The sequence below is a fragment of the Pleurodeles waltl genome, chromosome 4_2, assembly GCF_031143425.1.
Source record: "Pleurodeles waltl isolate 20211129_DDA chromosome 4_2, aPleWal1.hap1.20221129, whole genome shotgun sequence".
Taxonomy (NCBI): domain Eukaryota; kingdom Metazoa; phylum Chordata; class Amphibia; order Caudata; family Salamandridae; genus Pleurodeles; species Pleurodeles waltl.
This window is the reverse complement of record NC_090443.1, coordinates 333745192-333773190: the sequence shown is the minus strand read 5'-3', so window position 1 is coordinate 333773190 and position 27999 is coordinate 333745192. Positions and strand designations below refer to the sequence as shown.

Below are 27999 nucleotides of genomic sequence, written 5' to 3'. Positions count from 1 at the left end.
TTCCCAGAAAAAACTAGCCATATTTATTTGCAGTCTTATTTTTCAAATTAAAAAAAAATAAAAAAATAAGCTTGATTACAGTATTTTAAATCTCAATTTTATACTCGCTGTGCAAACTCAGTGTGCCACTGTGTCCGTTTTGCTAGAAGAGTGCCTTTGATTACCACAGACTGGCATAAGTCCCCTTATGGGCTTCACATTGGTATATACTTGTTGCTGATAGGGCAAAGATATTGACTGAGAGAACCAATATCCAACTCAGTGCATGCAAGTGTAAATAAGCTGCAGAGGTTGTAGAGTTGGCTCGCTAGCCCAGAGATGGAAGAGTTCCTCAAAGGGATGAGCTCAGGGAATTACGCACCCATAGTCGAAGGAGTACTTTTAGCGGCAGAGCTGGATGTATACCCTCGCTGGCAGAGATGAATGACTTCATTTGCTTGGGTGGAGTCACATACATACACTCACTGATGCAGAGGTGAGCAAGTCCCATTCTCGGGCAAAGCTGAGCGAGCCTGCTTCTTAGCACTGACTAGGTGGTATGCCACACATTGAGCCCGAGATGTATTACTCCCTTTATTGGGTCCAAAGTGAGTAAACACATTCCTCAGCACCGAGGTGGATGGTCGGCTCTACAGCACGAAGCTGGAGGAGTCCCCTCACAATCGAGCTGGAGAAGCTCACTTGCTGACACAGTGGTGGCCACTTCAGCTCACTATTCACGGACGTTCTCGCTCAGAAGGAGTTGGATCAAAACATTCACTGACACAAAGTTGGGAGAGGTCTTGAAAAGGGTTGACATGCTCCCATTTGCTAACATTTAGGAAGAAGGGACTGCAAACTTCACACAGTTTTCCCCCGGCCTTCAGACACCACATCCTCTGGACGCGCCCGCATGTACCACTCCACCCAGGAGCCATCATAGATAGCAGTGTCCTCTTTCCCGCACAGGAATGAAGCAAGGGTCACATGGCAAGCAGTGACACCAGAGCCACAAGATGCCACCAGGGGCCGAGAGAGGTCGATTCGCTTCTCCTCAAACATCTGGCGCAGCTGTTCGGGTGCCTTCATATGGCCAGACTCTGTCAAGAAACTGTAGAAAGGTATGTTCACCACACCACCAGGCATGTGCCCCGGCTCGATACCTGCAAGAGAAGGAGAGTGATTAAAATATGGTAACGAGCACATGAATGAGGAGTGTAAAGGAGAGAAAGATACAAAGAACAAGCATTGGCAAAGCCAACAGATCTTGAGATTGCAAGAGCTATTGGCTTGCCAATGTGTTTTAGCCATGTTGTACACCAGCACGGTTACTGGTCAGCATGGAAAAAAAGTTAGTGGCGGAGAGTGGCATAGAGTGGAGGGGCGTAGAGAGGAGATGAGAGAATTGCGTACAGTGAAGCAGAGTAGCGGAGAGTAGAGTGAGTTGCATATAGAGGAGAGAGAATTCCGTTCAGTGGAGTAGAGCGGTGTAGAGTGCATTACGTACAATGGAGTAGTGGTGTAGAGTAAGTTGCGTACAGTGGAGTAGAGCGGCCTAGAGTAGTGAGTTGCATACAGTGGTCTAGAGTGTGTTGTACACAGTGGAGTAGAGTGAATTGCGTACAGTAGAGTGAAGTGGAATGGAGTAGAGTGAGCTGCATAGGGGGGGGGGAAGAGTGAGTTGCACACAGTGGAATGGAGTAGAGTAGAGTGAGTTGCATGCAGTGGAGTAGAGAGGCATAGAGTGCATGGTGTACAGTGAAGTAGAGGGGTATAGAGTTAAGGGGAGTAGCGTGAAGGTGCATGACTGAGTGGCATCGCATAGAGTGGAGAGGTGTGTCGTAGAGTAGAGAGGCAAGTCGTGGAGTGAATAGGCGTGTTCTAGCGTGGAGTGCGTAGATTGGAATAAAGTGGTGGGGCATAGAGTGGAGTAGAGTGCAGTGGTGTAGTTTTGAGTACACACGGTGTGGTAGCACACTGCCATTACAGACAACACATTTTCAATTAAAATGACCATTACATTTGCACAGACATACAGTTTTACTGATAAACTATACAGTGCACAATGTGTGGAACTGCCATCACCTAGTGCATTGATTTGTCATGTTAAAATATTTGTTTCCACCACACTTCAGAATTACAAAAAAATTGGGCTTCACATGTGCTTTCCTAATTCTAATATATATCTGCACAGTTGACTTAGACATCTACATTTTGTTATGTGCTAGAAAAAACAAATCGTTCCCATTCACAACCCCTACAAGATTGTCACATAAATCCTCTCACTTTGAAGTCAGAGAAAGAAAAGTAAACACCAAGCTTCCTTGGAGGACAACCTGACATTTGACCTCGGTCTTTGAATGCACAGCAACGTGACAAGATAAGAACAAAATTTAAAGGTCTGTTTACAAAAAGCAAGCACTTCTGGAAGAATACAAGGTGTATGTGTTTTGACCAGCAGCAAGTCACTACACACACAAACACACACACGCACACACACACACACACCTCACCACCGAAACACCACCCTAGACATTCCACCAGCTTCAAACCAGTGTGACTGCTGTGTCTAAAATGGCATCTGGCCGGTGGATTGAGTGGCTGGCCTTCAGCTGGCGGCATATATGGACTGGCATGTGGCAGGCGAAGTACATATGTAATGGCTTGCTGCTGGAAACCTCCCCTCACCACCACCGGAATGCGGTGTCAGTCCTTTGGGCATGACGGAGAAAGGCCCTCGAATCACGCCATTTGTTGATGTGAGTTTTGTAATGTGCTGGACTCACGGCAGCCAGTGTAAAGGGGGTGAGTGTTTGACTGCTGCATTACCTCTGTACCAGTGCGAGCCTAAGTGCTCTGCCGAGCATAGTGGTATATCTGCTGATTCGCCACGGCGATGCGGATCGCCTCAACCCCCCCACCCCCAGCGACTTAATGCTCCTGTCATTGGAGCCTCACCAGCACATTTGGCTCACTTGGCGTGAACCACTGCAGCGCAGCCGCGGTGTTGGAAGCTGCTGGCTCCTTGAGAAATTTTCATGCAGAGCTTGATCACCTTGGAAGAGTGGGGAGCTTAAGCATCCCATTGCTTTGAACATCACAGCTCACTGGTGCTCCTAAGATCATTCTGGCCTACTTGCACTGAATTAATAGAAACACAAAGCCCTGGGCACTGAATGACAGTGTGATGTATCTGTGTTGGGTCATTCAAGGTACTGCAAAAACTTTGCTGTGAATCTTCTTGGGCACAGAACATGGTGTGTGGCACCTAGAGACACTCTCTCCCCAGACTAGTACTTTACAGCGACAGCAAATGCGGATTCTAGGTGTAGCCTAAGGAACACCTGACCACAATGGGCAAATCAGACTAGACACAGCCTAAGCTACAATCTGAACTACGGAAGACCACCAAACCTCGTGAGGAGGGTGCAGTGACGCACAAGGCCGGTTCAGACACTCAGAGGGTTGGAGGGGAGCGGTGAGCTGTATCAAATATTGATTGCCATGCAACACAGCCTCACTAAAATTGGAAGCAAGATAGATGCTCTCACCTTCTGGTTGGACAGGACATTGGGGTGCTTGAACAAGCACGCGGAACGCCTGGACATGGTCAAAAGGCATGTGTCTGAGGCAGAGGATGGACAAGTCACTGCATCGGCGTCCCAGAAGCAGATGTAGAAGGTGCCCTCCTTCTCCTTACAGGCCAAGGCAGAGGATTTGGAAGTACGATCACTTCAAAACAATCTCCACATCGTAGGCCTTGCTGAATCTACGAACATCGGGTGCATGGAGAGGTACGTGGAACAACTACTTATTGGTCTATTGGGGCCAGAGAGTTTTTACTGGACATCTTTGTGGTGGAGTGTGCCACCCACTCTCTTGTGCCTCAACAGGTGCCGGGGGTGCAAGGCCTCACCCAAATATCACCAGACTGTTGAACAATAGAGACTGAGCTGCGGCGCTTCGCCAGTCCCATGAGCTACAGGTACTTCGCCACAAGGGCACTGAACTTTCTATTTTGCCGGAAGTCACACAGCAGGTCCAGGAGCAACGGAGGTAGCTTACTCTGGCTAGGTGCAAGCCACGAGAACTCCACTTGGAATATGCTATGCTCTACCCTGCTCGTCTGAATGTCTGTCTACCGGAAGGCCAAGATTTTCAGCAACCCAAACTTTTGTAGCAGTTCATCAAGCAGCATGCAGCCGCTGGGGGGTCAACAGCGTTCACTGAGATCTGAAGAAGGGGGAGTGGAGAACGTACAGGACTTGGAGGAGCAGGACTAGTATCCTTACTGTCTCACTTTGTGTGGTCTCATTCTCTGCTGCAGTGTCTCTACTCCATAATGTTGGTTCATTACGTGTTTTGGTTCGGGGGAGGTGGGAGAGAGGGAGGATGTGCGTGATGTTTAGTCGGTTTGTGGTGATGGGCTTGGAGCCTGGCAGTTGCTTGGATATGCTGGTCTCCCCTGTGTCAGTCTGAATGATTGTCACTATGGCTGGGATTCAGATCCTACTGCAATGTTGACACTGTTCAGAAACTGGGCTGTATGACGAATCATGTGCGGGTGAATGGGTGGAGGTGGCATGCACTTTCAAACTCGAGTCTGGTTATACCTGTTTCAGTACACGCTATACTCACTATGCGGCCCTCTGCACACTTGTGTTTCAGGGATGCTTGGGGAGGCAGTATCTGTCCTCATGTGTGCACCACACCGTTTCTGTTGGGGATCTGTTTTTTGGGGGTCTGGAGTGGGTCGAGGATGGGCAATGTTTCACTGTGTAGTTTGCAAGGGAGTACAGAGTGGATAGAGGGTGGGTATACAACAATTCATCATGCATTGGAGAGTGCTGACCGCACTGAGTGAACCACAATATGCTTGGAATGTGCAGTTTGTGTGGTAGGATGATGGCTGACAGTGTGACTGATGTGGGCATAGATACCCAGCGCCCACTGCTGTTGAAATGTATTAAATTGAATGTCAGGGAGGTGAATGACTGCAGGAAGGTATGCAAGGTGCTGTCGTATCTACAGCGACATAGCATTGATGTTACCATACTTCAGGAAACACACCTCGTCCCTAGGAGTGGGCTGATCACACAGAGGCGCATGAGGGGTGCATGTTTCACGGCAGGCTTCACAGTGCATGCACACGGTGTTTTAATCTGGGTCAGGCGCGACTCTGGTATTAGGATACAGGAAGTCTCTGCAGACCCCAGCGGTTACTTTATTATAGTGCGCTGTCACAATGATCACTTTTCAGATTTGTTAGTGGGGTTTCTGGCTCTAATTAGGACGATCCATAGTTTTATCACGCTTTGCATGCTAAAAATCACTCAATGTGGGGATTTGCCCCAGATGTGGGGGGCAGAGATTTCAATCCCATTTTATGCACAGATAGGGATCGCTACTAGGGTCACCACCTTAGCCCTGAGCTGCGGCCCATCCTCGTAACGATATGGCTCAACAATGCGGGCTGGAAGCCTTATGGAAGCATAGATTCCCCACAGGCACGGTTTATACTCATTACTCCATGGTACACAACATTCACACATGCATAGTTTTCTGGCTTTTGGCATGGAGCCTAGTGCCTCACGTCTGGAGGTGCGACCACTTCCCACGTACATATTCAGATCACTCCCCTGTGCTGCTGATCTAGAATTGAACAACATGCAACCCCCCCCCCTCAAATTCTGCTGGTGGTTTCCACAGTACTCCTTTCTAGACGCTGTAATTCACGAGGAACATGCTCATGCAGCTGCCAATTATTTCACTACCAACGTGGGGTCTGTCAAGAATTTCGTCACTATCTAGGAAGCCGTGAAGGTCTATATCTGGGGGTAACCATATCCAAGCATACAGGAGTTCTCTGCTCAGTTCATTGCCATCTGTCGCAGATGCAGGTGGAAATTGCGGAACTAGAACAATCGCATAGAGAGATGGGTGAGAAGAGTCTATGGGGGGAAGAATATCAAGGCCCGATTGGAGGAGTGTAATGAAGCGGCATTGAGCGAGGTTATGTATGTGAGAACATACAGGACAGCAAGGTTGTATGGAGAAGGCGAGCAAACTGGCAACACTTGTTCGGCTGTAACATGAAGACAATGCAGTACTGTCTGCCAATGACAAACGAGGTGCACCTCTTTGTGCGGCGGGTCAGGTGATGGGCCGGGTTTGCTGCTATTACAAGGAACTGTACGCCTCGCACCTCCCATATGATGACCAGGCCATAGCAGATTACTTAACTCATATCATTAAGAAGTGGCTTATTGTGGCACATAGGGAGCCACTTGTGGCCCTGCTCCGTCCCTCTGCGATAGTGGCAGTGGCACTGAAAGATATACCAGGTGGTAAAGCGCTGGGTACAGATGGCCTGATGGTGGCTTTTTATAAGGCCCAGCAGGATAAATTTGTCCTGCATCTGGTCACCTGATTTGAGGAGATGGTACAAGAAGGACACATGCCCCCTACAATGCGTGAGGCATTATTGGTGACTGTACTAAAGCCAGGCAAGTCAACAGACTGTTGCTCATCCTACTCTCCATTATCATTACTGAATACCGACACTAAAATCTTTGCAAAAGTCTACCCAAAAGGTAGTGGGGCCAGAGCAGGCGGGATTTATACCTGTCCGATCCATAATCTTCGGACCCTCTTCGGAGTGATTTCCCACATTGATCCTAATGTGTGTGCCACTGCGGTCTTTCTCGCTAAAAAAAAAATTTGACTCGGTCGAATGAGAATTTATGTTTTCTGTGTTGCAACAAGTAAGGGAATGGGTGATGTGCTTCTACAACTGGTTTGGATGCTCTACACTGAGCAGACTGGCCACGTCCACATCAACAGGATGGTCTCCGATCCTATAGTCATCACGTGGGGCACTCAGCAGGGTTGCCCCTTGTCCCCACTGTTATATGCTCTAGTGGAAGAGTCATTGTCTTATGTGCTATGAAAATATCACACACACACACACACACACACACATCGTGGTACACGCTTCCCACACTATAACCTCTTAGTGTCTACATCGCAGATGATACACTACTTTATAGGCGAAATCCAGAGTGTAACCTTTCCCTAGTAATCAGGGAGGTCATGCTATTTGATGGGCACTCTGGGCTGCAAAATAATTGGGACAATCCCTTATATTTCCTCTCACCCCCGCAACAACAAGAGTACAGCTGCAGTATCCACTGCAGTGGACATCTGACTCAGTGCAGTATCTGGGCGAACAAGTCCATACAGACCCAGGGGTGTAGTTCTTATTGACAATTATGGTAGGGTGGTGCAGCGTCTCACAGAAGTAGTCGAGCGCTGGATGAGCATATCCCTATCTCTCTGTGACCGTATCAGTATCATGAAGAGGGTAGTGCTGCCCCACTACCTGTTCTTATTTGCTAATATCCTGATTCTTTTGACGAGTATGGTATTTCAGACCTTGCGGACTGACAGTGTGCTTGGCTTGGGCTGGTAAGCAGGCACAAGTGAGCTGGAACACACTTACTCTCCCCTATGCTGCAGGGGGCCTGAATGCTCCACACCTGGAAGCTTACTATAGAGGAGCACAATGCATGCTCACCCATTACTGGATACATGGGCCCGGGGATTCACTCCATCTTTGCCTGGTGCAGCTCTGCCACTCACTTTTTCCTGAAAGCTGTTTCAGAGGCTGATGCACCAATATCATACTGCAGTTACCACGCAATGTTCATGGAAGAAAGTGGCAGAAGTACAGGTTGGGTCTCTACTATATTCACCACAGATCCCACAGGAGTGGTGCACGTGGTTCCCCCACAGTAAGGAAAGGCAGCAGTGAACGCACTTCAAGAGCTGGGTTTGCACCACATGGGCAATTTTTTCCACTGATGGGCTTCTCCGTAGTTGGGGGTCAGGTGAGTGGACAAACCAATTCCCCTACTGTCCTAGCTCAGTTCCATTACTATAGAGCACGCCACATGATGTGAGACTTATTTGGAGAGACCTTGGTGGAACCATCGGAGTTCCCGGCCCTGACACATTTACTGTAAGCATAGACGCTGCAGCGCATGATAGCCAGGTTGCATACTTGCTCACAGGAGGAGCACCAGCCAGGAGTTAGTAGGGCCCATCAGGACTGCCAGGAGGATTTAGACTTGATTAGAGACAACCAATGGACTTACCGGTGCTCCATTGTTCGGAATGTATCTCTGAAAAGCTGTCAAAGAGAAAAATTATTTGAACAGGAGGGTAGACAGGAAAACGCAGCCGCCTTGTTGGAAATGAATACTTGAACAGAAGGGTAGATGAAGAGCGCTACAATTTAAATAGTCGATACCATTTATTCCAAAGTTCTTAACTGAAAGAACCGAACAGACTTTCTCCTCATAAGGACAGATATTTCCTGCCCCACCGGAGACATATTAAATCCCCAGCTGCTGTCAAAGAAAGCAACCCTAAAGGGATGACCAATACTTTACTATAGGTATGACCTTATTCTGAAGAAAATAATGACAGCAGCTGGAGATTTAATACATCTCCTGTGAAGATATTTGTCTTTATAAGAAAGTCCGTTCAGTTCTTTCATTAAAGACCTTGGAATAATTGATACTTATTATTCAAATTGTAGCGTTTATGAGCTACTCTCTTGTTCGAGTATTCATTCCAACATGGTGGCCACGTTTATCTACCCTTCTGCTCGAATTACTATTCCAACATGGCAGCCGTGTTTTGCATATCTAGTAGTTGGCTCTTGCAGGGTCCGGGCTGGAAGAGTGAAATGCTCTGCCCGGAGTATAGCTATTTCTGGATGTCGTGCTCGAGGTTAGGCGCTCTAGAAGTCCCGCGTTAGGCGCAATATATTCTTGCTTTTTTTCTCCTTCTCAATCGTGAGACGATGTATAAGACAGGCCATATGATACGACAAATAAGTTCACCGAAGAGACGCAAGTAAAGTAGTGATGCGATTACTTAAAAGGCATTTCAGTGTTTTGGCTAAAAAACAGTTCTTTTAAATGGTATTTGGTTTAAAAAAAAAAAAAAAAAAAAAAAAAAAAAAAAAAAAAAAAACTTTAATTCAACATTGTGTTCGTTTTTAACCTTTTTCTTGTCCTCTGTGTTTGTAACTCAGTAAGGATCGACCTCGCCACGACGGAGAGAGTGGAGGAATAAGTGGATCTTTTTAGAGCCTTGAGCTCTATGACCCCTATGTATATTAGTAAGAAATCCGTATTTTAGGCATTTTTATCATCAGTTGATTGAGATATGGCACTTAAGCTTGCTCTTGGCACTTTTGTTTAGTTTTAAACTCACAGAACTGGGTTGCCGGTTATATACATAAGAGAAAGCAATTTGGCTGCATGCAGCAATAAGCAATATAAGCGCCTGCATGAGGGAATGCACTAGTCAATAGACAATGCATGTCTCGGTGCATGTAGATACACCTTTAGAAATTGAACAAGGTGGAAGTTTTTTCAATAACGCAGTGGATCACATTTGAGAATAGAGCTACCATGGACAAAAAAAACACAACATCTTCTCTTTTTCTTTTCCCTCTTTTTTTCCCCCCCTTGTCAAGCCATTGGCCATAATGGAAATATTCTATATTTCAGTTACTGTGTTTATGAGGACTATAGCCTCTCATGGGGGACCTTATTTTTATATTTGCCATGTGCCGAGGATGGTGGGTGAACGCGTGTTGGCACCACTACTAAGGATAAATACTTTTTGATTGGATGACACAGTTACCAAGAATAAAGACTTTTGATTGGACTCCTCTCTTATATATAAGAACATTTGATCTATGACTCTTGGATATTTTAGCTTATCAGAGAACAACTATTGATCATGTTATGAATTCATATGTAATCAGGACTATATAAATTCCCATAATCATGTATTATTTGGATGTTGGGGATTCTTACTTAATCTGTATTGTTGAATACAAATGTGTACTATTTAGGTCTCCCTGCTTTGGAATTGTGCTTGGTTTTTCTATTTTTTTTGGGGGGGGGGAGGGGAGGTGGGGTCTGCAGGTTTCAGAAAATGTGCCATTGGTGTTGCTCCTACTGTTTTTAATAAGTATGAATGAGATTTGTGCATTATAGTTTTTTTTCTTCTATGCAACCTGGAAACGGCCAAATAAGAACTATTTGTGTGATTATATATCTATCTATTATATATATATATATATATATATATATATATATATATATACACACATATACATACACACACACACACACACACACACACAGTATCAAAATAAAGGTAATTATAATTGTAAAAAAAAATTTAAAAAAAGAAAGAAGATTTACAGTATCCGGATATGAACGTGTGCTAAGGACCTTGGCTTGACGAAATGTTATCAAATTTAGGGATTCTGATTTATTGGAACCAATTATTGAAGGTGGGTTATTTGTTAATTTATTCTCCCTGTCCCACTTCCAAAATATTTCTTAGTTGGGGAACCCTTGTTTTAGTGTGCAGTAGTATCTGCCTTCATCAACAAAAGGGGTAGCTGCAGTTTTTGGGCCTGGGCTCAGCAGCCACCAGGCAAACCTACTAAACCCAAGCATTGTGAAAACTAGACACCCATGGGAGTCCAAGGTGGTGTACCTCTTGGGGATCCCACAAAGGTTTCTTACCCACAATACCCAGCACACCTCAAAATGTGCCTAAATGTGCACATTTTCCTCGCATTTCTGTGATGTACTCTTCCAGAATCAGAAGGAATCCACACAATTCCAACCACCCAGCGTTCCTCCACTTGTCCTGATAAAAACGCAGCCCCACTTGTGTGGCTGGCCCTAATGCGGCATGACAGGAACAGTTCAAACGAAGGTCAATGGGAATCCTCCCAAAAGAACAGTCATAGACCCTGGTTTGAGCTGTTCCTATTGCGGGCACTAGGTACTGCCACATAAGAGGGGCAGCGTTTTTTTATTGGGGCACATGCTGGATTGTAGGAATTTTGTTGATTCTTATTTGGAGCACCGCCCACATGTAATTTAAACAGGTCTATCTAAAATATAAATATAAATATATATACACATACACATATATATATGTATGTATATATATATATATATATATATATATATATATATATATATATATGTATGTGTATATATATATATATATATGTGTATATATATATATATCGCAGAGTTTACACAGAAGTTTCACTAATAACCCTGGTGCTCTTAGACAAACATGCATGAAACTTTCCACAAGAGAGAAAAAAAAAAAAAAAAGGTTCATCAAACTAGGCTCTTTTGTGGATGATATTATACTGACCCATTAGAAAGGGGCCAAGGAAAAGAATGCGGGAGGGGTCCCAAAAGTGTGATTGCCCATGTTAATTATGCCCCAGAGCAGAATAAAATGGCTGAATGGAATGACATGAAATTTGGCAAAAAGTTTTACCTTTAAGAGGAAAGTGTGCTTTTTGTGATGTTCTGTTCAGCCATTGAAATTAGCGTTCAAAGAACAAATCGGCTCTGAAGGGGTTAAAAAGTTAACTATAGCTGAATTACTGGCATTCAGATATTCCTTGGTTGGCCAATTTCAAGGGGAACAGTTACTCTCGAATGGTTGGCCACAACATGTACAATAGGTTGTGGCAGCTATTATGGGGCTCAAGAGCATGGTTCCTGTGTCTTAAAAATTAATTAAAAGAAACTAAGGTGGCAGGGCGAGCACACTCTGATCCCCAGGTTCATATGCAGATGGAGCGTAGGGTCTCAAAGGGAACCCCCCCCCTTGACTTCACTGACACAACATGGACAATATATTGTGGCAGCCATTACAAGACTTGAGGACATGATCCTCATTGAAATTAATATAGTGAATATCAGGTTTTTAAGGATCACAAAGGGAAAATATATAAAAAGGGGATAACAGTCTTTAGTCACAATATAAACCATTTGGTGGTGGTGTTTAACTCATGTTAAGAATTTTTGCAAGTTCAGGTGATTCTACTTTGTGATAAATACTGACCCACTGCTGGGATTTAATGAACCATGTTTGAGGGAAAACTGTAATTTTCTCTTAGAGGTTATGGAAGGTGTTCCAGAAGCTACAAGAGCACATTTTCTACAAGGTCATGCGATCTTCCTTTCCCATGTGATAAAGTGTGATATTCTGAGTAAAACATGTACTTCCAACTGCAGTACCAGCAGCCAGTCAGTTGATTCCCTAGTTTCCTAATGCAGCTTCACGATAGTGTTCTAATGAACTACTAGAGGGCTAACATTCTGTATTGATGACAAAAGAATGGCACACATGAATGCCATTTGATGGAATAAAAGCTGTAGAACTGAAAGAAATTTCTACAGAGAATACTGCAGTAAAAAAAAAAAAAAAAAAAATTAGAGATGATTCAATGTCATAGATATTATGTTTTTTGTGTTTCTAGAAAGTTTAAATGAGGACACATTTTTATGAAGTTATCAAATACTTTCATTATCCATTTCAGTAAAACATACGGACAGCGGAGTGAAACATGGCCAAACCCTTCGCTCAACCCTCTGCATGTGGCCAGGCCCCACTGGGCATAATCTTTGGATATGCGGGCCGGGGGTTAGCTGTGGGGCTTCACCTGCGGCTAGACCCTGCCTGCTCCCAGTCCTTCATGACACCTAACACCCTACTTGCTCAGCCTTCAGCTCTGAACTGCAGAGGCTGACCAAAGGGTCTATTGTTCAGTCATGTTCAGCATCTAACTCTCTGCAAGTGACCTACCCCTCCAATGCACTCATTCTTTAAGTGAATATAATTAGAAAGACAATTACATCCATCAAAAGTGCTTCACTCTGAAATATCTAGTTTCTTTTGCATAATTCAAAAGCTTACAGACAAGTACATAAGAATCTGACCATCAATTCAGATTTTTTTAATCACTCCTTTTCACAGAGCCTGTAGCACACTCCCAGAATCACTGGTTGATCTCATTTGTAATTTTGGCAATATTGGTCTTGAACCCAATCCCATACATTCTCACAGCCAAAGGCCACGTGCATGGGTTGGAGGAGCTCACGGGGGTGGGGTATTTGGGCACAGGGCCTGGCCTTCAGCTAAGCACAGCATGGGTTGGTTGCCTGCTAGAAGTTAATGCATGGTATGTGAACAAACCATTCCCTTCAGCCCACCCCAAAGGCCGTGCATAGGGGGAGGTTGGCTTTACGTTTGGTAATAAAACGTATTTTGAAAAAAACTATAAGTTCACTGAAAAAAGGTTAGAGTGACATTATAGTTAGGTGAATATTTCAGTGACAATGTTAGGTTTTAAACTCAAAAAAACACAATGGAATTCCACAGTTATAGTTCTCTAGTAACTACAACTCGTGCCCTAAATTAACTATAACTTGCTTCCTTCCCATGCACAGCTAATTACGCTACATATTACACTTCTTATCCCATGATCTAGGACATCATTGATAGCATGACAGCAACACTTGAAATGACAGAACTGATGACAAGTCTGTGCATGGAGGGGGGCATGGATTAGTTACATTACGGCACTAGTTATAGGTACTAGAGATAACTGTAACCGTCAGTGAACTAACTATAACTTGCGCCCCCGCCAGGAACTGCTAATGACCGCGCATACTGCACCACTCATGACAAGTCATTTGAGATGTCATCAATGACATCACTGATGATATCGTCCAAACTACTGTTCCTCAAATTACTCTACAAACAGCTTGATCATTTTAGAAAAGAAAGTTGTATAGGGTCCACAAAGATATGCAGCATACATGCCAACCTTTTAAGCCTCTAAAGTGGGAGATTTTGAAAACAAAATCGGGAGAATGTATTTTCCCCACTCACTTCTATTGAGGCAGAGGGAAGTTTAGGCAGGAGACAGCTAAAATAAACCTGTTTTTGGCCTACAAATATTGGGAGCCAGCCGCCTGATTTGAGTCTGTTGTCATGTATGATACATCATACATTGACTCTCTGTACATCTGTGCATCTATGAAATATAAATAATGTAGTCTTGGAGACAAGTCTGATTTAGAATGGTAACATTTACATGGCACACTGTTTAACTATTAGCAAAATTGTAAGTGCAAACAGTGCTACATTGAATAATAAAGAATATATCATATTATGGTTATTTATACATTATTGTGAAGCCTTTTTGACAATGCCAAGAGGTTTGCTTTGTGGATGGTGATATGCTGACTGATCCTGTGATAAAGCCAACAGGCCTGCCTTTTATATTTTGGTGTGCTGACTCTTTGACAAAGCCAGGAGGTCTGCCGTACTTAAAATGGCATCCCCTTATATTGTTAATTTATGTTACAAAAACTCAGAAATTCACTTTTAAAAAAACCAAAAGGTTGGAGTGATGCTATAGTTATGTAAAGATATTTGTTTAAAAAATACAATTTTAAATAAAAAATAAAAATAAAATAAAAAAACACTAAAGTTGACCTGTTATAGTTAACTGACATAACTATAAATCGTGCCCTTGCCTTGTACTGCTTATTACAACACTCAGGACATGTTCTATGGCATCATTGATAACTTCGGTACGACATCTGAAATTACATAATTCATGACAGCACAGTACATGGCGTGGTCTGAGTTATAGTTAGTTCAGTTAAATATAACTGGTGAATTTCAGTGTTTTTTTTTTAAGTTTAAAATGGAATTTTGCAGCCAACATTTTCACCCATCTATAACAACACTTTAACCTTTGTTTCATTCAATGAAATCACACACAAACCCTCCCCAAAACGACCAACTAGGTTCCCTTTATGATGTACATATGTCAACAGGCCATTCAAGGTGTTACATCTCAGCAGCACATATCAGTCTCATAGGAGCTCAACCAATAAGATATCTACTTCTCAGCACTGCCACCTATAGCATTTCGTCCGTCTCTCATGACATCTTTCCAGTCTCGCCAGCACATGCTTATGGTGTGCATCTCTGCAGTGCCTCCTAATGCCACTTTCATTAAGGTATCAGTGTCTCCTAATGCCGCCCTAACTACTCCTCAGTGGTGCCCCTGGCATTACTATTCTCTTGCAGGTCTCTTCCAAGTGCTGCCACCTGTGTCTCGTTAGAGAAACGTGCTCTTGAGGCCTTTGAGGCACAGCATGTACAGAATCCAGGAACAGGTGCATAAGAACATAACAAAGAATGGGCAGATGCACACAAACCACAGTGTGATTGTCCATATTCTTACTCAGTGCCCAGCTACAGGACGAGCAAAAAACTTTTCAAATAGGTAGGTCGTGATGTCACCCAAGAGAGAACTGTTCTGTGAGGTGTGCCCAATATCAACTGTACTGACATTCTATCATCACCATCTACCACTGCAGCCGCTTTCAACACTAACTTCATTTTATATTACCATTTACCACAACTCAACATAGTATGTATATATAGCTAAACCAGTATCTAAAAAATAAATTGCTTAAAACACCACCGCTTCAGTGTATTTGGAGGTCATCTAGTATAAAAATAGATCATACTAGACCAAATAACAATAATCAGATTTATACAAATTTAAATCTTCTCCAGTAGGATTGGCTACCCAGAATTTACTTTCCTTTCCTTGCATAGCACACCGTGCACAATTACATTTATTTTTGGTTCTGAAGAAAACCCAGAAACAGAGACTGCAGATGCCTCCTACTGTGTAGTACAGTGGCTAGAGTAGATGGTCTTGAATCACCACCTGAAATGCATAAGTAAACTGGACGTGTCAAATCTGTCAGGGAAACTTGTTCCAGAGGGAGGGGTCTGCAAGAGAATTAACAGTTGCCACTGTTTACGCCTAATTGAGCTGGCGACCAAAAGCAGTCTTCTGCTGAATGTTTGGGGGGGGGGGGGGGGGGGGGAGACACTGGAGTGGCACTTTCCTGCATGACCTTCTATGCATTTGTACGGGAGCCAGAGAATCCTGAATGTTATTCTATCATTTACTGAAGGCCAGTGTCAGCTTAATGTGTGCTTGTACTGGTTAATTTCCCTCAGCCTTAAGAGCTTGAATTTATGCTGTTTTTTTTTTTTTTTTTAAACTAGGGTAAAAAATAAAGCAGCAAAAAAAAGTCAAACTTTTAAAATCATTACTAGCTAAATGAGTTTTAATTAGTGCGATTGTCCTCCAATAGCCGTTGTTTAAAGGCCTAACCCCCCTGTATCTTTGTTCTTGATTAAAGGTGTGTCCTCAGCATACAAATCACTCTCGGACCTTTTGTTGCCTCACAAGTTGAAGAGATCAGCTAAGGTTTTGACCCTAAAGAGCTGTCTACCTGGCGAGTTTTGTACCTTTTGAATCCTTCTGATTTGGTATGCTGTGTACAAGGATCTCTACCCTAAATGGGTGACTTTGGATGGAGATGAATTTGAGAGGGTTTTTTTTATTTTTTTTTAAGAGTTTGATTTGGTGAAATGTTGTTTCCCATATTCCAGTTAACGCCGAGGTCAGCAAATCTCATTACCCCCAGGATTCCCATCTTTGTTTACATTGGTAAGTATTCTCCAAAAAGGTGGGCATGTGGCACGAGGTGTCAAGGTTTCTCAGGAGTTGAGGTGCGTCTACTTTGGTTTTAGATCCATTCAATTCGAGTACACCATCCATTCTTCAGTGCTGGAGATGCAACTGCATATTGTTTCAAATTGATTAGGCATGCACCATCTGATTAGGAGTGGAAGTAGACGTGGTTAGAATTGAGCAAGTCTTCTGGTGAATTCACATACATGCTGAAGAATGGTGATCTTTGAGGGACTCCGACATGACTATGTGTGAAGGAAACAAGAGTTGTCCCAACTAACACTTTGACAACATTGCTTGATGCTTTGGCTGTCACTTTGAGCTACAGAGATGGGTGCTGTTATCTGCTGTGTCCAAAGCAGCTAATAGGTCAAGTAGTACCACCACTCTAAGTGACCTCATCTGAGATTTCAAAGATATTCAGCAACACAAAATGGTTTTAGTTCTGTTTGGGCCTGAATTGAGGTTGGAGTTTTCAAATGTCCTTTGACTCACTGTGATTTTTGCTGTCCACTAAATTCTTTTTTCTAAGTGTCTTTGAGCTCAATGCCAAGGGCTGCCAAAGGGAGTACTGGGATCTGTGGTGTCTAGGGTATTTTTTAGGCTGTGGCAGAAGGAAGCCTCCTATAGAAATGCTTTATAGTGTAAACAAACGTTCAGTGTGTGAGGCAATTTATATATCTGATCAATTCATAGGTTAGAGATTCTGCGTAGGCAGGGGCAATGGCTGCAGGGCAGTGGTCACCTACATTTTATGGTTAAATATTTTAAGGTGGAGGAGCATCTTGTGTTTTGTCAGAGGAATGGAGCTTAACTGGTTGGTCCTGTTCTAAACTGAGGGCTTTTTTGGGGGGCGGGGCACACACACACACACACACACACACACACACACACACACGCCTTGATGTTACACTTTTTTTTTTCTTTTTCTATGGGTAACGTGGGAAAGGACTTGCACTTATCTTGGATTGAGGTAAGGGGGTTGATGAACTTGTCTATTAGCTTGAAACCTTGTTAACAGCTGCCGACTACGTTTTTCCAGAAGTAGCTCTTTTTTGTTTAAGTGGCTTGGTGGGATTTTGTGCATGCTTTCAGAAAAGCTAGTAGGCAGTCTGCAGTTTGTTTGCAACAGAAAGTTTCAGTTATGACAACTTGACTTGAAGTTTTTTTTTAGATGGCTAGTGAACCATGAGTTATTGAGAGACCAGTTTTAACTTATTTTAAGAGTAGAGCAGATCATGACTACTTTGGATATCCTCTCTGCGACAGCGGATTAGAATATCATTGGGTGAGGTGTGAGGTACATACCTAGCTTTCCCTTCAGTGTGGCCACAAAGAGCTTTCTGATGGAGTAGAAGAGGCTTTTAGTTTTTGTTTGCTTACTAAGCAAGTAGTGGGGATGGTGAAGTTGAATGGAATGATGCAGAAGACACCTTATGAATGGCGCAGGACAATGAATGAGATATTTAAGAAGAGTAAAATTTAATTTGAAGTCCAGGGATTCTAGCAACAACCATTTTTCCTGCAGTCTAGTCTTTCGAGTCATCTGAATATGTACAGTTTGCTGCTTAGATAACATGGCTACCACTAAGGTTTTTATTGCATTATTCACTCTCTCGTGAGACCTCCTGCCATCTCAGGGGTGTGGAATTCCTTTAGCCCAATGCCCCAGGCATATTGTTTGGGATCAAGGACCACAAGTTTTTGTGTTTATTTTGTCCTGGGGACAAGTATGCCCAACTCCCTGCAGCACAAACTCTTTGGCTACCAATTTACACTGAAGAAAACTATCTGCAGTTGAGATAATATTTGTGCCCATATGTTAATGCTTTTTTAACTTGTAGTTATGGTTCATTAATGCAATGCCTTTCTTATTAGGGTGAGCTTTCTAAATAATCGTAGCAAGGTCACATTGCACTACTGACAGTGATTGGTTCGAGTAAATGTGCACACATTTGAAAAGTTTAACAATATGAGGATACGTACAACACTCCCAGAATGCTCTCTAATTAGATGCAAATGTTTGCAGAAACTTGAAAGCAAGATTGATCTTCTCTGCCTTCAAAATAAAATGTTCACAAATGCAAGTATGAAAAAAGCTTTTTCTAAATTAAAGTGACATTTTAGGTACTATTTCTTTGATGAATAGTTTAGTAAAACGTGTAGATGCAAAAACAATCGGTGTAACCATTTTCAAAAAGGTTATGGGAAACATGAAAATAAACAAGCACTGGCAAAGCCAACGGATCTGACATTGGTGGTCAGTCTTTTGGTTTTATCAATGCTTGTCTGGTTTTGACATGGCTTTTGTGACACTTTATTGTTGTGGGAGCTGCCAGGCCTTCGCCATTGCAACAAACATTGACAAAAAGTGAAAATGAATAAAATAATAATAATATTAATTTGGCCTCAAAAAGCACACCTGGCACTGAACAAATCTACTTTGAGCTCCAATATGCTCCTTGTTGAAGAGAAGAATGTCATCCCTCACAGTAAAGCCAGACAATAAATGGATAGAGGGAGAAATATAATTTTAATAAAAACAAAATGTCTTGGTTTACGCCAGACCTGATTAGGGGCCCAATTCTTAAGGGAAGTCACAAAAGTGCACCCATGGTGTAGGTTTTTGCATTAGAGGCTTTCATGAATTCACAAGAATTACAGAAGTAGACCAGGAAATAGTACTCCTGGAAAATATTTGTGAACTGTATTTTAGCATAAGCAAATACGCATGTGTAGGTTTGCTCATGCGAAAACCTATTGTGCGTTAACAAGTTCACTTTTCCTCCAGCCACTTTTTTCCCCAACCCTGGAAGAACCTCTACATCTGCCCTTGTCAGGTGTAAATTACCAGCCTCTCTCAGTATGGGCAAAGATTAGAAAAGAGTTGGTGAAAATCCTTAAAACATGGAAAGCCGTAGGTTTCCACAGACTGAAATGCATTTCAGCCCTGGAACGTTTGCTTACTGCTTCCTCCAGCCCAAGTATGTAGATCTGCAGAGAGGTGGCAAAATAAGGAAATTGCTATAGAAGGGCTTGAAATTGCTAGTATTCATGCCCTCCTATAGTATTAGACCTGCCATAATCAGAGAGGAGACCATCAGAGCTCTTACATAATGAGATTGCTGTCATAATTAGTCGCCTCACTACATGGCACCAAAGGGACAAGTAGATTTTTTTTTACAGGCCAAGTAGATTTATAAAGCAACCTGTTCCATGAACAACTAGATATATTGTTAAATTCCACACCCCTGCAACTTATGAGGACTTAGAGGCTACTCATTGCTTACCATGGTTGGCTTTATTTAATTTCATGTGCATGCTTCTTATTGCTCAGCTTCAGCAGGCTTCCTTACTTTTCTTGCGTTTCATCCAGCCCTGATGCAAGGATGCATTTACTTGTGTCTTTCCACTGAACATTTTTAGACACTTCATTTTAATTTATGCACTCTATGAGTGTGTGTGTGTTTTTCAGCTATCTGTCATGTGCTTCTCTCCCATCGTTTTCCTCACCCAGACGCTCTGTTTAACTGTTTGCTCCTCCTGTCATCCATGTGCTTGCCACAACCCCTCAAGGGAGCAATTCATAACAAAACGTTCTATTAATTGACTACTGCTGGCTTTCATATTTTTTTTTAACACTTTCAGCCATCCTAGCTATTGTACGCGAGACCTATTGCCTTTACCAATGCTTGTCTCTTAATGCTGCCCTCTATGTGAAACTCAGAATGCGCCCCTGCCAATGCTGCTAACATCACAAAGGATTTTGCAGCAAAACCTCCTGGACGTGGTAACTAAGATCTGTCAGTACTGCCACTAAAAAGGAGGTTCTTAAAAACTGCCCAAAAGTGACCACGACTGCTGTCACATTAGAGTACTGCCGACTGATCAAATGTCAGTTACTCATTAGAAACCCCTCAGCAGCACTCTTATAAGCGCTGTTACTATCACTAGAGCGACCTCTACTAGTCCAGGCTCCCGGATGTACCTATCTGCAGTACTTCATCTTGTAGAGCTGTCCGATGTTAATCCAAATGGTCGAAACCATGCCAAACTTTCAGGCTAAACCAAGGGGTACTTTTATACGCAAGAAACTGAAGTATGCATCGCTTACAGCCAGCTGCCATCCTAAAAATCATGCATGGCTCCGATCCTCGAAAACGAATCTTGGACATCTCAGGATCTGGCATGCCACCAACTGGTGTACACCACAAGCGGAAAGCTCTCTATTACATCATACTTTTGACACCTTTAAAGAGGGGTACTGAACGGGCAGCGAGTAAGAATGAGAACAGTAGCACCTACTCCTGCGACCTTGAACGAGCAACCATCATCGCCACCTTTCAATAGAATATCCTTCAGTACTTCACGTAATGCGAACTCCACCAGTGCTTCTTACTCCGGTTTCTAAGTGTCCATCGTAGTTGTTAACCTGTACAGACGCCAATATTACTAGTAATAATTCAGAATACTGACGCCCTTAAACAGCTCTAAGCCTTTTTAAAAAAAAAAAATGATTATTAAAAAGTTCTTGTAGAGCGCACAGCAACCAACTAAGAACTTCCCGGTGCTGACAGACCAAGTGAGGACATGCACTGTTTATGGAAAGAGGCAAGTTTCCAATTGTTTCCTGAAACTGAGCACATTTGTGTTTGTTCTGAGATGGATGGGAAAGAAGTTCCACAACTTAGAGACCAGACAGGCAAATGAGACCCCCCACACCTCCGTCTAGTACCCTTTACCAATAAAAACGTCAGGAGCCACACTCGACCCTTGTGAAGGATCTTGATGCAGTGCTGCCTCGTCCTGCTTCACGACAACCAACAAAGCAAGCAGTCATTAGCACATAATACTATTACCAAGAGTTCTCTTAGCATTACTTTTCCTCCTCTCTCTGAGTTTTCCACTATTGCAACTTTAGCAGTGCCTGATTAAGTACTGCCCATTCAATTATCTCAACTGTTCCTCCTAATTTGCTACCTTTAGGACATTGACTATAAGCTGCACTGTCTACTGTTTGCACCTATAATCGCACCTCACTCGTGCATCTAGTAATGACCGAGGGAACCAGTACCAAACATTTCAGCAGAGCTATAAAAAATCCTGGCACCCTTAGGGTGCCATTGGCAGGGTCCCCCACCATTAAGGCTTTACCAACCGAAAACAGATCTACAGTTTCCTACTGCACACCGTTTTTTCCACTGCCACCATCAAAGATATATGCATTCTGCTATACCATCACAGCAAGAGGTGCAGCGGTGCCTCCAAATGTTGCTAACATTATTGATCTATCAGACGTACTTCCCTCCTATTGTTCCCGTTGGTAGAATCTATGCAGTAATTGCTGCAAACAAAAGATCCATCAGGAATACTTCCACTAGTTAAAATATCAACAGCGCTTCCAATTGCTATCACCATTAAAATATTCTTCTCATTTATCATTACCTACAAATGTAATACCCAGTGACATCAGACTGCTTCTCACCTTCCCGCGGCTCAGGTTCCAGGCCTCTGAAACGCCCCTCAGAACGTGCATCAACAACCTGAAAGGCATGTGTCTCCATGTTATCCACCATCTCCTCATGAGTCTTCACTTGCGAATGGTCCAGCTTGGCCGTGAACTCAGTTGGTGTGGGCCTACGCATCCCCGAAGTAACAGGGAACCCCTCCAGTAGCCAGTTCTTCAGCCCACCATTCAGAAGTGACACATCTCGATGCCCAAAGATGCGGAACATCCACCAGACACGAGGGGCAGAGAAAGAGCCCAGATCGCTGCCGTCATAAACCACCACGTGGCAGTTGTTGCTGATGCCCAAGTTGCCCACGTACTCTGCAAAGTCTTCCTCTGTGGGTAGCATGTGGTCATAGGGGGTGGCCCGTTCTGCACAGGCATCTATATCAAAGAACAGGGCACCCGGGATATGACGCTGTTTAAACTCTTTGCGAGCATCACGTTTGGTCTTGGGTAGGTACCAAGAAGCGTCAAGGATACGGAGGGGGCTGCCCAGCTGGGTTGAGCGTACAGCATCAGACAGCCATTTAGCAGACACAAGGGTGCGAAGCAGTACCTGGTTGGCCATAGTGGTGTCAAAGATCAGATGCCAAAGGGATGGGGTACCAGGGTGCAAGGTCACATCCGTTTCTGAAGGTGAAAGACAAATGAAAGACAGTTAGGAGACCAACATCAAGAAGATGGGTTCAGGGATTTGACAAAGTAATATATTGTCTGCTTCTTCTAGAGGTAGTTAAAGTTCCAGGGTGCTGACAAAGTGATACTTAGTCTGTCATACATAATGCTGTTTGAATTTGAGGACCGGCACAAGGATATAGCACTCACTGCCTCAATCACTGACTGGGCAAAGGATACAGGAAAGACCCCACCACCTGTACAGCTTCGTTATGTTCCAGGTTTTGCACAGAAGTGCAGCTATGTTATTTAGTGTGCTGAAGTAGTATATATCACTCTTGGATGGAATAGTGAGAGTTAAACAAGCACAGAGATTGGGAATACGGTATCTACTAGGCATATGCTGCTGATACCCCAAAGGCCTGAACACAAAAAGCTCAAAATGCTTGTTATCAAAAGGGCCGTGTAATGGGGGACTTTTATAAAGCAGATTGTGACTGCTCCCAACAGGAATGTAAAATAGTAAGTAATCACGTGTACGTGTGTAAACTACAAGTGTTGCACTTAGAAAACTCTTCCATTTATAGCGATTTTGGCCTACTAACACACAATTATAAATCTGTCATTTTAAAACGTCCCTCAAATATTCAGAAAGGACACAAAAAAAACACGAAACATATGACTTGGTTGGAAAGACAAATCAGTAAAAATGTGAACCATCTGATGATCCTAGCACAATATCTACCTAGGAAAACAATTAAGATTGTGTAACTTGTTTTTAAACACCTAGTTAAATAAAAGTCTACGGCCTTTTTCTGTTAAATAAAGCTCATTCGGCAACAAAAATTTACACTTGGCTCTACAGATTATTTTATCTGCTGCACAACCTTTGCCCTAAAACAACCATATAATTGTAGGATGCCTCAGGTTCATTTTCCTGTGTCCACGGGGCGATTTTCATGTTGACCACTCGAGATTTACAATGCCTGCCTCTACAAAAAGATAAACTGTGTGACCTCTCTGATAATAATGAGCTGGTGCTGGGTTTGCTGTTGTAAACAATAACCTCTCGGATACCTTTGACCCTAAACTGGATAATTCAGTTTCTCACTGGATTAGGTTTAAACCAGGTGTGTCCAACGTAGCTTTAAGACGACTGGATACATGCTAGATTCTCATGATATCCACCAACGATACATTTACATACAAATATTCCAAATGGAACTCAATATTATAAAGCCTGTATATTATGAATATGCGTTTTAGACAATATACGTTTCTCAATGTATTTTTAGAATACTGATAATTTTAATTTAATAATGGTAACAGCCCCAGTGGAAGTAATGTTTTATCAATAATAATACACTTACCTCATGTACACAGTCTGGTTATCCAGGTAATCTAGCATGGAACCTCATGTACACAGTCTGGTTATCCAGGTAGTCTAGCATGGAACCTGTCCTTGAGGAACTAAACCGGACATCTGTCATTTAACCAGATTTTACATTCATTCACTGGTGATTTAAATAGTAATTAATCATACCCAATGGTGCAGCACAGACTCCAAAGCGAATGGCCTAATCTTTAACGCTTACTGAAAGGTGATACTCCTGAAACCTTGAATCCAAGGTTGCGAGCAGAGAGAGTCCAACCACCTTTGAGCGGGAATGACCCCAAAACAGATCTGTGCTCGCTCGCGATTTAACCTCTCGTATCTAGGAATTACGGTGAAGAATTTAGATTTGAGCAAATCACTGCTGATTGTCAGTCAGTCAGTCTCAAACTCAACGTCCCTGCTAAATCGCACAGTTATACTTGCAGCACTGAAGTAACTGAAAGGCAAAACAGGGCGCTCTGTAAAGTTTCTGAATTAAACTGAACGCTACTATTGGTAGGGCTGACAGGATGAGTTGTGTTTCGGCAGGAACTTAATCCGGAAATTTACAGTTGATGCGCGCCCCAATGAGTCACCTTGCTTTGTAAATAAATAAGGCCTCAATCCCGTGTCCCCATTAAAAAAAAATGCATCTCAAGTTGGCAAGCAATTTCCTGAACGTAGTTGTTGTGCTTGCAGTTACCAAAATCGTATCAACGTGATGCGAGTATATTTAACAGTAACTACAAGTAACAATATAATTACTTTTAAAAATGTTACGTAAAACGAAGTTCAAACACCATTATGGAGACTTTAATACGAGGAAACATAAAAATACTGAAATCAACTGAATTTACGTGAGTAGTATAGGCATAAAATTATCCACCGTACCCTTAAATTCACACACGCAAATAACCCAAAGGTTATGAACTTAAAGGCAATCAAAAAGCTTCGGCATATTGCATTCTCTCAAAATACACTTTTAAGAAAATGAAAAGCAACGATTACAGTCAACTATTTCTTTCAACACACATGGGGGGTTATTACAACTTTGGAGGACGTGTTAATCCGTCCCGAAAAGGACGGTAAAGTGACGGATATACCACCAGCCGTATTACGAGTCCATTATATCCTATGGAACTCGTAATACGCGCTGGTGGTATATCCGTCACTTTTGGGACGGATTAACACCTCCTCCAAAGTTGTAATAACCCCCATGGTGTTCTTCCAGGAAGTGAACACATAGGTGGAGTAAAAGAATACACTGGCACTTCATAATTGCATGTCTTCTGCGTGACAGAGACCAACATATCTCCCGCACGAGTATGAAAGCATCAAATAAATGTCCGTGCATGCTGTCGGAGTGCATCTCCGGTGTACCGGATATGGGAAATAACAAAAGAGCCCACGAGTACACTCCTCTGTTGCGAAGGAAACCTGCTGTTTTAGGTTATCACTTACTAGCTAGTTTAATGTTCTCTCTGCAGCACACGGTACTTGACCTTCTCTGTGTTATTAGATCCACACAAATGTTCTAGTGAAGTAGACGACTATCGAAGTAGCACTGTAGTGGCATGTCCTCTCCTTGAGGTAAAATACAATTTCTCCCCCCTTGGCAGGAGAGCGAATGGGGTTTGCTAGCGCATACATATAAACATTTGTAAAGAGAAAAGTGGGAGAGTTAAAAAAAAAAACACTGAAGTTTGTATTTCGCCCATTGACTTCGATTGAGTTCTGAATTGGGTATATTGTCATGTATAAGACTTGCCAGTGGGGTTCTACAGGATCGGATATCAGAATGCGAATATAGTTTTTTCCTTACCTGTCAAGAGCACGGAGAAATAGCTATGGCAGGCAGAGAGAACGTGGCAACAATGTTGCGCACTAGGCTGAAGGCGCAGGTTACTTACTGGCCATGCATACTTGAGTCGCACAAAACCAGTCCCTTCCAGCTGAAGTCCGCCAAAGAATCGGCTTTTTACAGAAAGGAGTCGGCAGTCCCCTGACTCGGGAAAGTGGGCACCTATGCTAGTAACACACAGCAGAAAAGCACATCAGACCAGCACTGCTGGGTAGCCGCATATGGAAAGTGGCCGAGTGGGACACGATTGGGTGATGGCAGCCCAGCCTCCTCTGAGAGAAATCGGTAGTCTGCAGCCCACCGGGAACATGGTAAAGTGGAAAAATGGCATGAAAGGTTCTGCCTAAAACGATTGAAATCCAGTTTTAAGAGAAGGATTGTCTTTTTCAATGTTAACAGCCACCGGCTGCCTTTGTAAACTATGCAACACTTTCAAGGAACTACCAAGATCAATGGGTAGTACTGAGCGGAATGCCCTCTCTGCAGGATTTCTAATGGGGACCTGGGGGTCAGTGGAATGGGACAGGGGGTATGCTCTAAAGGGAGGATGTAAAAGTATCTGTTCGCTACTTACATGGCTGTCCGTAAAAGCAGTCCAGCGTCCTTTACCCTTTATTGATCTTTTTCCGCAATCCTTTTCTCGTAATTTAACCGCTTCCGGGTCGTATGGCAGCCACTCCCATGACTAAACATATTATGGGCGTCGTTCAGGAGTGGCAGGGGCTCTAACGTGCAAGGCGACCCAGGATTGGAACGGTGAAGAATATGAACCAATCCTGGTGACCTGTCTAGAATTCTGAAGCGCTCATTGGCTGTCAAGTTCGCACGTGCCTCCGCGAAGTATAAACACTCTCACAGCTGTCCCAGGACAGTAGAGAGCCACAGTTTGCTGGTGGCTGGACTTTGCTGACAGTAGGCATACAAGTGAATCAATCACTCGTACACTGGGAAAAACGATTTGAGTCGCGAGGTGCGTGATAGGTCGTCGTCACTCAGTACTGCTACCCTCAATTCAGAACTGGACACGGCAGAGTAGGGCGACTGTGGTCTGAGGCAACAGCCACAGCACATGGCAGTTCGAAACGGGTTAAATTCAGGCCGTGAGTTTTAGTGACGGCCAAACCTACAGAAGGGAGAACCAAAAGGTAAACACGGAGAGCCGAACCTAGCCAAGGGTCGGCTATGGCTGGAAGAGCTCGTGCACAAGACGAGTCTGTGAAAATATTTGGCATGTCAATCAGACAACAGACATCGTGTAAAAATATGATTAACTGACTTTAAAATTCAAAACTTCTTTGACATGAACATGTTTCACCTTTTACATCAGATATCACTACATTAAAAAGTGTTTATTTAAAGGGAGTTTTTTTAAAACATGAACGGAATGAAACTTTTTCTAGCTATCTCGTCAAGAATTTTAGATTCTATTAAGGAGGCAGGCAGGATTATGCTTCACTTTACTGAACAAACAACAGCTGATCAAAATACATAAAACTTTAAACTACATATCCCATGAGCTTTTTTTTTTTTTTTTTTTTCTTCTTCTGTCCTCATCTCACTACCCACCTTTGGTTTGTATTTTCCAGGGATAGACCCCTCAATATCAACGGGCCAAACCACCTGTTCTACACGCACCAAATCTTCCCACATATATCATTGGCCACACACTGCCATTTGCTCACATGGTGATCATACCAGAGCAACACCCATTAGGTGGAGGTGAGTTTTTTAATCATTGGACTTAATTGCTGAAGAAGGAGAACCACTTAACACAGACAAGTCATGTTTGATGCTGATAAGCATTTTCCCAAACCGCCCAGAACTCATCTCTTTTACTAAAAGGACCAGCTAGTTCCAGATTACATAGCCTTTTTACTGACATTTGTCACTCCTGGACTGTGGGAGGTAATGAACAAACCCATTTACAACAGATTTCATGTCGAGCCAAGAGCATCAATACAAACAACAAATAATCTTGCTGCACCGAGATTTTCTGGCCTTGAAACTCTGAATCACATACCCCAAACATAACTAATAAGGAGCTTAATTCTAAATTTCCACCAAACGTTTCCTTAAGAATTTTTCCTATGTCTTCCCAAAATCTAATCAACCTTGGGCACTGCCAAAACATATGAAGGTCATCGGCGTTAGGATCCCCACATCGTGGG

General features: G+C 43.1%; 2 protein-coding genes across 3 annotated transcripts in view; both read right to left on the bottom strand.

Annotated features, from left to right (window-relative positions):
- Nucleotides 1–493, bottom strand: part of KCTD17 (potassium channel tetramerization domain containing 17) — a 36067-nt gene extending 35574 nt beyond the window's left edge. The window contains exon 1 of the mRNA XM_069231359.1: nt 362–493. Within this exon, the coding sequence (XP_069087460.1) occupies nt 362–490 (129 nt within the window). The 5' untranslated portion in view covers nt 491–493. The remainder of the gene's footprint in view (nt 1–361) is intronic.
- On the bottom strand, nt 1–26531 carry LOC138292645 (3-mercaptopyruvate sulfurtransferase-like). 2 transcript variants are annotated; one of them, XM_069231356.1, is made up of 3 exons: nt 26406–26531; nt 21954–22610; nt 1–1142 (listed from the first exon to the last, which is right to left on the bottom strand). In XM_069231356.1, the coding sequence occupies exons 2-3, from the start codon at nt 22546–22548 to the stop codon at nt 841–843; spliced, it is 897 nt and encodes a 298-aa protein (XP_069087457.1). In that variant the 5' UTR covers nt 22549–22610; nt 26406–26531; the 3' UTR covers nt 1–840. The 2 variants fall into 2 exon arrangements, with proteins under 2 accessions (XP_069087457.1, XP_069087458.1); XM_069231357.1 differs by lacking the exon at nt 26406–26531 and adding an exon at nt 25793–25883 and having other exon boundaries at nt 493–1142.
- Nucleotides 26532–27999: the final 1468 nt, after the last annotated feature.

Excerpts from the sequence above, each read along its gene's own strand:
- LOC138292645 (XM_069231356.1), bottom strand. The coding sequence starts at position 22,548 with ATGGCCAACCAGGTACTGCTTCGCACCCTTGTGTCTGCTAAATGGCTG. Across the intron at positions 1,143-21,953 it reads GGAACCTGAGCCGCGGGAAG|GTATCGAGCCGGGGCACATG; the intron begins GTGAGAAGCAGT and ends CTTCTCTTGCAG.